This window comes from Podarcis bocagei (assembly GCF_964188305.1).
Source record: "Podarcis bocagei genome assembly, chromosome: 10".
NCBI classification, from domain to species: Eukaryota; Metazoa; Chordata; class Lepidosauria; order Squamata; family Lacertidae; genus Podarcis; species Podarcis bocagei.
Genome location: NC_138135.1, coordinates 6,662,111 through 6,673,759, shown reverse-complemented (window position 1 = coordinate 6,673,759; position 11,649 = coordinate 6,662,111). Strand labels below are relative to the sequence as shown.

Sequence of the window (11,649 nt, the reverse complement as noted above, 5' to 3'; positions counted from 1 at the left end):
TAGCTTCGACAACACTGTCCATCCACCTCGTCCTCTGTCGTCCCCTTCTCCTTGTGCCCTCCATCTTTCCCAACATCAGGGTCTTTTCCAGGGAGTCTTCTCTTCTCATGAGGTGGCCAAAGTCTTGGAGCCTCAGCTTCAGGATCTGTCCTTCCAGTGAGCACTCAGGGCTGATTTCCTTCAGAATGGAGAGGTTGGATCTTCTTGCAGTCCATGGGACTCTCAAGAGTCTCCTCCAGCACCATAATTCAAAAGCATCAATTCTTTGGCGATCAGCCTTCTTTATGGTCCAGCTCTCACTTCCATACATCACTACTGGGAAAACAATAGCTTGAACTATACGGACCTATGTTGTCAAGGTGATGTCTCTGCTTTTTAAGATGCTGTCCAGGTTTGTCATTGCTTTTCTCCCAAGAAGCAGGCGTCTTTTAATTTCGTGGCTGCTGTCACCATCTGCAGTGATCATGGAGCCCAAGAAAGTAAAATCTCTCGCTGCCTCCATTTCTTCCCCTTCTATTTGCCAGGAGGTGATGGGCCCAGTGGCCATGATCTTCGTTTTTTTGATGTTGAGCTTCAGACCATATTTTGCGCTCTCCTTTTTCACCCTCATTAAAAGGTTCTTTAATTCCTCCTCACTTTCTGCCATCAAGGTTGTGTCATCTGCATATCTGAGGTTATTGATATTTCTAGTTTCTCTTTTTCTCCCGATTCCAGGCATGTCTACTTGGAAGTAAGACCCAGGCTGGCCACAGAGGAAAAACCTGCAAAGGGGGCGAAGGGGAGAGGCTCCAAGGGCGAGGGGCATGGCTGCTGGAACACAGCACCCAGACAGCGGTGCCCACCTTGGGGCTGAAAACCAGGTGGGTGCTGGTCCAAACCGGCAAAAGGCCTCCTTGATTCTCCATTTGCAGTGCAGCACCTTCAAAGCTGCCTGGGCTGGAGGATGGAGTTTTGTGGCATTGCGAAGAAGCGTGCTAAGCTTTTAAATGAACCCCTTTTGAGGTTGCAAATAAAGGTTTGTGGCGCTGTGGTCTAAAGTTAACCACCGAGCCTCTTAGACTTGCCGATCGGAAGGTCGGCGGTTCGAATCCCCGCGACGGGGTGAGCTCCCGTTGCTCGGTCCCAGCTCCTGCCAACCTAGCAGTTCGAAAGCACGCCAGTGCAAGTACATAAATAGGTACCACTGCGGCGGGAAGGCATTTCCATGAGCTCTGGTTTCCGTCACGGTGTTCCGTTGCGCCAGAAGCAGTTTAGTCATGCTGGCCACACGACTTGGAAAGCTGTCTGTTCTAAGAATTCTAAGATCTCAAATATAAATTAAACATTCATAAATGTGCAAGGCAAACACATATATATGAACCACGTGTCTGAAATAGTACAGGAGAGCAATTCTGAAGCCATTTGGACTCTCCCAATGACCTCAGAGGAACGTGGGTGCAGCTGTGGGTTAAACCACAGAGCCTAGGACTTGCCGATCAGAAGGTCGGCGGTTCGAATCCCCGTGATGGGGTGAGCTCCCGTTGCTTGGTCCCTGCTCCTGCCAACCTAGCAGTTCGAAAGCAGTTCAAAGTGCAAGTAGATAAATAGGTACCACTCCGGCGGGAAGGTAAATAGTGTTTCCATGCATTGCTCTGGTTCGCCAGAAGTGGCTTAGTCCTGCTGGCCACATGACCCGGAGGTTGTACGCCAGCTCCCTCGGCCAATAAAGCGAGATGAGTGCCGCAACCCCAGAGTCGGCCATGACTGGACCTAATGGTCAGGGGTCCCTTTACCTTTTTACAGTTTGAACCATGTGTCTTTGCTTAACAGTAAGTCCCACTGGGCAGCTCAGCCAGCCCCACCCTTCCCCCATATTGCAGTTATGCATATATAGGGTGAGGAGGGAAAACACTGATGTAGAATAGGATATCCCTATTTTTATCAGAGGAATGTTGGCAGGTCTGTGTTTGTCACCTGCTCCTCACGAGGGGCTGCCACGTAGCCGCTGCTTCACTTCATAAGAGCATCCGAAGATCTGTCTGGTTGCAGGATCAGGCCCAAAGTGGGGAGCTCACAAGCAGGGCAGGAGCAGGAGAACCCCCACTTTCCTTGTGTCTCAAACCCCTACCTTGTGGAAGTGTCAAGTTGGAGGGGACCCAAGGGTCATCTAGTCCAACCCCTGCAACTAAACCATACATGACAGGTGTTTGCCCTTGCGGGGTGACAAAACTGTTCCTTTGCTGGAAGCAACATGTGGAGTGGAGAGCCCTTTCTCTTGTGACTTTCCTCTTAAAAGTTTCAGTTTCCATTTCCCCCGGAACGAATTTGCATTTCTCAAGCACCCTCTGCAGTCCTTGCACAGAAGCTGCTACGTCCCAGCTATGGCCAGGTTACTCTAGGGGGAAAGACCACCCTTCCTTGGAGGAAATGGTCCTGGGGGAAGGCAGAACGAAGGAAGCCAGTGCCCGCTTCTCCGAATCCTGCTTCTGTTCGGTTGGGAAGGAGTGTGTCTCTTCTCTGAGCCACCAGGTCCCAATTCCAGATTGTTTCCTACTTTTCAGACTGCGGAGAGAGCCAAGGTGGGCCTGGGGGTTCCTCTGCCTGATATAACTGGAAGCCTTCAAAGAACTATTATAATAATGACGAATTTGCAAGCAGGATTTGAACAACAGAGATTATTGTGTTATGATTTGGATACAAGACTGAAGACAGGGGGCAGCAATGGGGAGGGATGGAAAACATCACAGAAAATGGAAGGGGAAGTTGATAATATGTTATTATTAGTACAGTGATACCTCGGGTTATGGGACGCAGGTGGCGCTGTGGGTTAAACCACAGAGCCTAGGACTTGCCAATCAGAAGGTCGGCGGTTTGAATCCCCACAATGGGATGAGCTCCCGTTGCTTGGTCCCTGCTCCTGCCAACCTAGCAGTTTGAAAGCACAAAAAGTGCAAGTAGATAAATAGGTACCACTCCGGCGGGAAGGTAAACGGCGTTTCCGTGCGCTGCTCTGGTTCTCCAGAAGCGGCTTAGTCCTGCTGGCCACATGACCCGGCAGCTGTACGCCAGCTCCCTCGGCCAATAAAACGAGATGAGCGCCGCAACCCCAGAGTCGGCCACGACTGGACCTAATGGTCAGGGGTCCCTTTACCTTTATGACTTCCCTTAATCCAGACACTAGACTTCTGTTCATGCAGCCTAGAATAGCATTAGCCCTTTTTGCTGCTGCATCACACTGTGGGCTCATGTTCAACTTGTGGTCCACCAAGACCCCCAGATCCTTTTCCCAGGTACTGCTAGTAAGCCTGGTGTCCCCCATCCTATATTTGTGCATCTGGTTCTTCCCGCATAAAGGCAGAACCTGACATTTGTCCCTACGGAAATTCATTTTGTTCGATTTGGCCCACTTCTCCAAGCTGTGAAGGTCACCTTGATCCCCCTTCTCTCTGCCACCTCTAGGCCCAAGCAGAAAACACCACTGTGCCAGAGAGATCCTTTTTTATTCATCCAGTGGAGCGGTGGCAGACACCCTCTGCCACAATACATCCAGACTGCGCCTCCCCATGGGGAGAGTGGGTTACAACCAGAGGGAGATTTGGGTGTGGTGGGCCCCCTGTGGAAGATCTTCCCATCCTGGTCTCCACCAAAACCCATTGGCTGATGGCAATGTCCGTCACCATTGGCACATAGAAAAGCATCAATGAGGACTAGGATTGCGCTTGGCATGCGCAATCAGTGCGCACAGAAACCACCAGGCAAGTTCTAGCAGGAAACTGACCAGGTAGAATAAATCCTGCAACTGAGACATTTTTTTGGGTTGTACATAATTTATTCTGGCTTTTCGGTTCAAGCTTTTGGCTTGATTTTTTTGAGGCAGTGGAGAAGCCACAGAAAGAAGTCAGTGAGGACTAGAACCATGCTTCGAAATGAAGGCTGGAATTCTCCCCTGTGGAAGATCTCCCCATTCTGGTCTCCACCAAAACCCACTGGCCGATGGCAACGTCAGTCATCAATGGCATGTTAGAAAGGCATCAATGAGGACTAGGGTTGTGCTTGGCCCAGTTCTCTAATGTTGAGGTCATTTTTTAACCCCGATTCTGTCTTGTGTGGCATTAGCTCCCCCTCCCAGTTTGCAGCCCCCCCCCAAATCTGAGAAATGTTCTCTCTCTTCATTCATATTGAGAAAGAAGGGGGCCCAAAACCCATTGGCCAATGGCAACGTCAGTCAGCATTGGCACTTAGAAAAGCATCAATGAGGACGAGGATTGCGCTTGGCTTGCGCAATCAGTGCGCACAGACGCCACCAGGCGAGTTCTAGGAGGAAAATGATCAGGTGGAATAAACCCTGCAAGTGAGACGTTTTTCTTGGCTGTACATAATTTATTCTGGCTCCATGGTTCAAGTTTTCGGCTTGATTTTTTCGAGGGAGTGGAGAAGGCGTAGAAGGAAGTCAGTGAGGACCAGAACCATGCTTCGAAATGAAGGCTGGAATTCTCACCGCAGAGAGCATGTTCTCTCCCTGCCTTTCAAAGGGAGAGAAGCTTGCTTTGACAAACTCTCTCCCCCTGGAACAGGCAGGGAAGCCGCCCCACCCCACCCCAGTCCCAGGCTCCCCCAGACGAGGCAAAGGCGGAGGCTTCCCTGGAAATAATCCGCTTCCATCCTGTCTCAGAGAGTTCCGTAGATGATGCGAGGGCAGGACTCCGGCAGGATGCAGTGGGCTTCGTGTTCCACCAGCCCGGCAGGGCATTGGCAGCCTGGCACGCAAGGCTTGAAGCAGTGGGACTCCAGGACCCCCAGCGGGACGGCGTGGTTGAAGCACGTCTTGGGGCAAGGGGGGCCGCACTCGTCAAAGACGTAGCCCCGGTCTTGGGGGCAGCCCACGGCTGCAGGGAGGGGAGAGAAAAAGAGAGAGAAGAGGTTAGATAAGGCAGGATCCGGCCCACGGGCACTGAGGCCTGACTCATCTCGAGATGGCATCTGAAATTCAGGTTGAAGTTGGAGTCTCAGCCAAATGAAAATTATACAATTATACAGTACCTCGGGTTAAGTACTTAATTCGTTCCAGAGGTCCGTACTTAACCTGAAACTGTTCTTAACCTGAAGCACCACTTTAGCTAATGGGGCCTCCCGCTGCCGCTGTGTCACCGCCGCGAGATTCCTGTTCTCATCCTGAAGCAAAGTTCTTAACCTGAAGCACGATTTCTGGGTTAGCAGAGTCTGTAACCTGAAGCGTATGTAACCTGAAGCGGATGTAACCCAAGGTACCACTGTGTGTGTGTGTGTGTATATATAATACATTTATGAGAAAACAGACATACATACAAGTAAACAAACATACAGTGGTACTTCGGGTTACAGATGCTTCAGGTTACATACGCTTCAGGTTACAGATTCCGCTAACCCAGAAATATTACCTCGGGTTAAGAACTTTGCTTCAGGATGAGAACAGAAATTGTGCTCCGGCGGTGAGGCGGCAGCAGGAGGCCCCATTAGCTAAAGTGGTGCTTCAGGTTAAGAACGGTTTCAGGTTAAGAACGGACCTCCGGAACGAATTAAGTACTTAACCTGAGGTACCACTGTACAATCAATCAATCAATCAATCAATCAATCAATCAATCAAATAACAGAAAAATCAAACAAACCACCACATTATAAGATACAAGAAGATTAATATAATTATCACCATATATACTCCTGATAGGGACGTGGGTGGCGCTGTGGATTAAACCACAGAGCCTAGGGCAGGGGTCTGCAACCTTTAAGACGAAAAGAGCCACTTGGACCCGTTTCCAAAGAAAAACAACAACTGGGAGCCGCAAAACTCGTCATTATAAAAACAACTTTTTGTCACTTTTTTATTATTTCTTTGTTTGACCCCTCAGAATTACTCCTCCTCATAGAAATAAACGTTAAATTAACAAGTTACCTTTTTGTGTGTGTGTGTGTTCTTCACTCCCCTTCAAAACAGTGACCAGCGTACATGCCCCTTACAATGTAGCGGGTGGGCGGGCTGGAAGGCGACGTCGGGACGGTGCGTGACTAACGCACGCACCGCCCCCATGCGACTTCACAGCCAGTACAGCGCCCGCCACAGTCGGGAGTGTCGGGGCGCACAAAGCGCCTCCTCCCCTCGCTAGTATCCACCCCGGAGCCGCGGCAAAAGTGTAAAAGAGCCACATGTGGCTCCGGAGCCGCGGGTTGCAGATCCCTGGCCTAGGGCTTGCCGATCAGAAGGTTGGCGGTTTGAATCCCCGCGACGGGGTGAGCTCCCGTTGCTCGGTCCCTGCTCCTGCCCACCTAGCAGTTCAAAAGCACCTCAAACGAATTAAGTACTTAACCTGAGGTACCACTGTAGATTTATGAGAAAACAGACGTACATACAAGTAAACAAACATACAATCAATCAATCAATCAATCAACAGAAAAATCAAACATACCACCACATTATAAGATACAAGAAGATTAATATAATTATCCTCATATATACTCCTCATACTGAACACAATTATAAAATTTGTAGAGAAGAAATTTAAAACTGACTTCCACTTAATCTCACTGTACTTTATCTATCCATTACTTTATACCGCACTGTATATTTCTTATATAGTTCTTAGAATTCATATACCGGCCTATACTTGGGGGTCTCTGCAGAGACAGGGCAGCGCAAGGGGGCATCTAGGTCCAGCCCTCTGAAAAGCAGGAATCAGGACTTAAACATCCCGGACAGATAGCCACCACACCTCTATTTAAAAGCCTCCAGAGAATAATAGAATCATGGAACTGTCAAGTTAGAAGGGACACCAAGCGCCATCTAGTCTAGTGCAACTAAACCATACATGACCGGTGGTTGCCCTTGCAGGGTGATGAAACTGTTCCTTCGCTAGAAGAAAAGCAACTTTGTGAGCGGAGACCCCTTTCTCTTTTGACTTTCCCCTTATAAGTTTCAGTTCCCATTTCTCAAGCGCCCTCTGCAGTCCTTGCACAGAAGCTGCTACATCCCAGCTCTGTCAGCAATGTCCAGGCAACACAATGACCATGTACATACGCAATGGACAATCTTTATTGAATTCCTTCAAACCATAACAAGTCCAAAATGAAATCTTTAGTAAGTCTCTGGAAATCTTAAAATGAAGCGAGGTACCAGACCTTGTACGATGAAACACAAGCTGTGTGAAGCTTTGTGTATTCAGCAAATATGATGTCCAACACTGAACAGTGATTCCGGATATTGACTACTGTTTTGTAGAATTCTACGTGGAGCAGTGCTCGTGTAATAATGTAGTCACTGCATTTGATATTTTCATTTACGTACATTCATTTGAAAACAGATGGGTTTATGAGGCAATTCTATATCTTCCCACCACGCTGATGAAAAATTCTATGTTTTGAGCGTTACACTGAGATTTTTTTGCTATTTATTTTGCGTTTTTGTGGCTCTTTTCATTTTGTTTTTGTGACTGCGTGGAACCCAATTCAGCTACCAATTGATTGTGTGACTGCAGTACATTGCTTATTGCTTACATTTTATGGATCAATGGTCTCGTTAGAAAGTAAAATCCATGTTAAATTGCTGTTTCATGGGTTGTTTTCCCAAAGTCTGGAACGGATTAATCCATTTTGCATGACTTTCTATGGGAAAGCGCACCTTGGTTTTGGAATGCTTTGGTTTTGGAACAGACTTCCGGAACGGATTAAGTTTGAGAACCAAGGTACCACTATATTAAAGAAAACGATTAAAAAAATAAAAGAATGGTAGAGTCGGAAGGGACCCCAAGGGTCATCTATGTCCATGGGCCTCCCATCCACCCTCCTGCCCCCCCCCACCTTGCCCGCCTCCTCACCGCAGAGCGTGGGCGATCGCCAATGCAGCACCAGCCCTGCCCGTCGGCACTGGGCGGCGTAGGCCTCTAGGGCCTCGCAGAGGCAGTCTTCTGCCGCGGCCGCTCCGCAGGCACAGAGATCGTAGACGCAGGAGGCGAAGAAGGGCTCTGGCGGGACGGCAGGGTGGCAGCGCTCAAAGGGGGGCGCCTTGAGGACCTTGCAGCGGGCGTTGGCCTCTTTCCGGGAGCGGTAGCCAGACTCCTTGCAGGGGTCCACGTCCGGCGCATCGGGGCAGCGGGAGGGTCCAGTGGCGTTGGCGCCGGTCACCTGAGCCGGAAGAAACAGAAGGATGTCAGAAGAGCCAAGGAAGCCCATTTGGTCCAGCATCCAAACACCCCAAAGAACTTGGGGACAGAGCCCCAAAATGGGAAACGAGAGAGGTCTCAATGAAAGAACATTGGCGACTTAAGTTGATAGAATATGCGCAGCTTGAAATCAACAAATTACGCTAGTAGGATTACAAGACGTTTGGTAAGGAGAAATATAAGAAGCGTTACAAATTTGGAAAGGATAAAGAGATATTGGTTAGGAGTTGGAAATGCAATAGGGAAGATAAGAAATGCATACTAAGAGATTAGACTGGAAAATTTTCAGACAGGATTGATGGAAGTAAAAAAAAATGAATAAGATGTAAAAGTATGTTTAATTACTGTTGAAAATGATATGTTAACACACACCCACACCCACACATATATACACACAGTGGTACCTCGGGTTACATACGCTTCAGGTTACAGACGCTTCAGGTTACAGGCTCCGCTAACACAGAAATAGTACCTTGGGTTAAGAACTTTGCTTCAGGATGAGAACAGAAATCGCGCAGCTACGGCAGCGGGAGGCCTCATTAGCTAAAGTGGTGCTTCAGGTTAAGAACAGTTTCAGGTTAAGAACGGACCTCCAGAGCGAATTAAGTACTTAACCCAAGGTATCACTGTATATATATAGAATATGTGCAGCTTGCAGACTTAACATATGGAATAAGAGAGCAAGAAGAACATATGTTTAGAGGAAATTGGGAAATGATTGTTGAATATATGGGGGGAAATTGTGTACACCTGAAAACACTGGCAGCATTAAGATAAATTCAACAGTGTATTTTGTCTTATACATCTTAGCTCTTTTGGTAGGTGTAAAGTACCATCTATAAAACATCTTGATTAGATTTTCCCTCAACACTTCACAGGCTGTAAATTTCCAGTCCTTTCTCCATAGTTTTTCCCATGCTGTTAATGGTTTTTCCCAATATCTAAAGCCCACTTGATCATTACCTCCTTGACCTGTTCGTCTTTGACCTCCCACTCCAATAATGTGTCACACATTTCTGATTCTACTTTAGTTTTGTTTTGTAATAACACTTTTTCTAATAATTAAGGTTTGTTTGAGAAACTTTTTTCTTATCTGTCCTGAACGCTTCATGCAACTGATGGTATTGGATCCAACCCGTAAGGTGTAGTTTAATTTCTTCATAATCCTTTATGAATTTATGATAAATTGAATTTATCATAATGATAAATGCAACAGTGTAAATGAGTTTAGATGGATATAATCATAGAATACTGAATGCTTTGGTTTTTGTAAAATATGCAGGGATTTGTGATATGTAGAATGAACCACAGAAAGAGAAGACACTACTAGATGGACCAATGGGTCTGTCTCGATGCAAGGCGGTGTCCGGTGTGGCCCCGACGGCTGGGGGTCCAGCACCCCTGCCCATTGTTGTTGTTTAGTCGTTTAGTTGTGTCCGACTCTTCGTGACCCCATGGACTAGAGCACGCCAGGCACTCCTGTCTTCCACTGCCTCCCTCATGCTGGTAGCTTCGAGAACACTGTCCCACCATCTCATCCTCCGTCGTCCCCTTCTCCTTGTGCCCTCCATCTTTCCCAACATCAGGGTCTTTTCCAGGGAGTCTTCTCTTCTCCTGAGGTGGCCAAAGTATTGGAGCCTCAGCTTCAGGATCTGTCCTTCCAGTGAGCACTCAGGGCTGATTTCCTTCAGAATGGAGAGGTTTGATCTGCTTGCAGTCCATGGGACTCTCAAGAGTCTCCTCCAGCACCAGAATTCAAAAGCATCCATTCTTCGGCTATCAGCCTTCTTTATGGTCCAGCTCTCACTTCCGTACATCACTACTGGGAAAACCATAGCTTTAACTATATGGACCTTTGTCGGCAAGGTGATGTCTCTGCTTTTTAAGATGCTGTCTAGGTTTGTCATTGCTTTTCTCCCAAGAAGCAGGCGTCTTTTAATTTCGTGACTGCTGTCACCATCTGCAGTGATCATTGAGCCCAAGAAAGTAAAATCTCTCACTGCCTCCATTTCTTCCCCTTCTATTTGCCAGGAGGTGATGGGCCCAGTGGCCATGATCTTCGTTTTTTTGATGTTGAGCTTCAAACCACATTTTGCGCTCTCCTCTTTCAGCCTCATTAAAAGGTTCTTTTATTCCTCCTCACTTTCTGTCAACGTTTTCCTTTTTTAAAGGAAAATTCCCTTATTCTGAATAGGATTCCTCGTAAGAAAAGGGAAAAGTTGACAGCTATGTCCCTTTCCACCCACCCCCTTGCTGCTATTACCTTCCAGCTGTTGCCGAAAGCCGCCTCTGACAAGGTGAGGTGGCCGGAACGGAGGCGCAGGTCGTCTTGGGGGTAGTTGTTGAAGTTGCCACACAGGCCACAGGTGTGGCCTTTGTATGTGCCGGGGACGCTGACCTCCAGGTGGGAGCGGCCGTTCCAGAGAACCTAGTGGAAAAAGGACAGTCACGGAACCAAGAAATTACAAATGAAAACAAATGAAAATCCCTGAAACGAGAAGTACCGTATTTTTCGCTCCATAAGACGCACCTGGCCATAAGACACACCTAGTTTTTAGAGGAGGAAAACAAGAAAAATAATATTCCGAACAAAACAGTGGCTGTATGATTTTTGTGGTTCCTGCTGTGGCCGCAGGCATGTGGTTTGACGGTGAGTGTAGGGTAGCCCAATGCAAAAATCCTGAGGATCCATGTGGATCCGTGCTTTGTAACCACGTTTTTGCACCATTGCAGCCCCAAGAAACAGTGGGTGCGTGGTTATTTTGGTGCAGGCTGTAGCCATGGACATGCTATGTGATCTGATGGTGAATTTGGAGTGACCCAATGCAAAAATCCAGAGGATCCATGTACTTTTACCTCCCCCCTCCCAGGCAGCCTCCTTTATCTCTAAAGTCCCTTATCTCCCTCCCGATCGCTTGCTGATCAGCTGCTCAGCAGCTTCGTTTTGACACCCCCTTCCCTCTTTCTAAAAAAAAGCACGACCTGCTTTTTGCCCCTGGGCAATTCGGCTCCAGGGACCACACATTCGCTCCATAAGACGCACAGACATTTCCCCTTACTTTTTAGGAGGAAAAAAGTGTGTCTTATGGAGCAGAAAATACGGTAATCGACTATAGGGTTAAACTAAATTACAAAAATCAAAAAGTTTAAGGAAAAAATTAACCTAGAATTGAGCAAAGCCTTAACGAGATGACGGCTACAAACCTCGTTTCACTGAACTAATCAGTCTCCTCAGAAGGAAATAGAGAAATCATAAACCTTGAATGATTTTAAACAAACTCAAGAGCAGGGCTGAAACGCTTCCCTGAGTTTACAAAAAAGGTTTGTTTTGGACAAGTTTTGGACATAGCCCTATTTCAGAGAGCCAAGCAGCAGTAATAAGAAATTGAGGACATGGCTGTGAAAATGAGATAAGCTGTTTTATATTTCCAACAAACTCAAAAACAGGGCAGAAACACTCCTGACTGCAGATGTTAAAGAC

At 47.4% G+C, this 11,649-nt stretch overlaps 1 protein-coding gene across 1 annotated transcript in view; it reads right to left on the bottom strand.

The window, feature by feature from the left end:
- Positions 1 to 4,338: 4,338 nt before the first annotated feature.
- Positions 4,339 to 11,649, bottom strand: part of KCP (kielin cysteine rich BMP regulator) — a 114,771-nt gene continuing 107,460 nt past the window's right edge. Inside the window, exons 49-51 of the mRNA XM_081209710.1 lie at positions 10,432 to 10,596; positions 7,824 to 8,130; positions 4,339 to 4,865 (exon numbers count right to left, since the gene is read on the bottom strand). Of these exons, the coding sequence (XP_081065836.1) occupies positions 4,648 to 4,865; positions 7,824 to 8,130; positions 10,432 to 10,596 (690 nt within the window). The 3' untranslated portion in view covers positions 4,339 to 4,647. The remainder of the gene's footprint in view (positions 4,866 to 7,823; positions 8,131 to 10,431; positions 10,597 to 11,649) is intronic.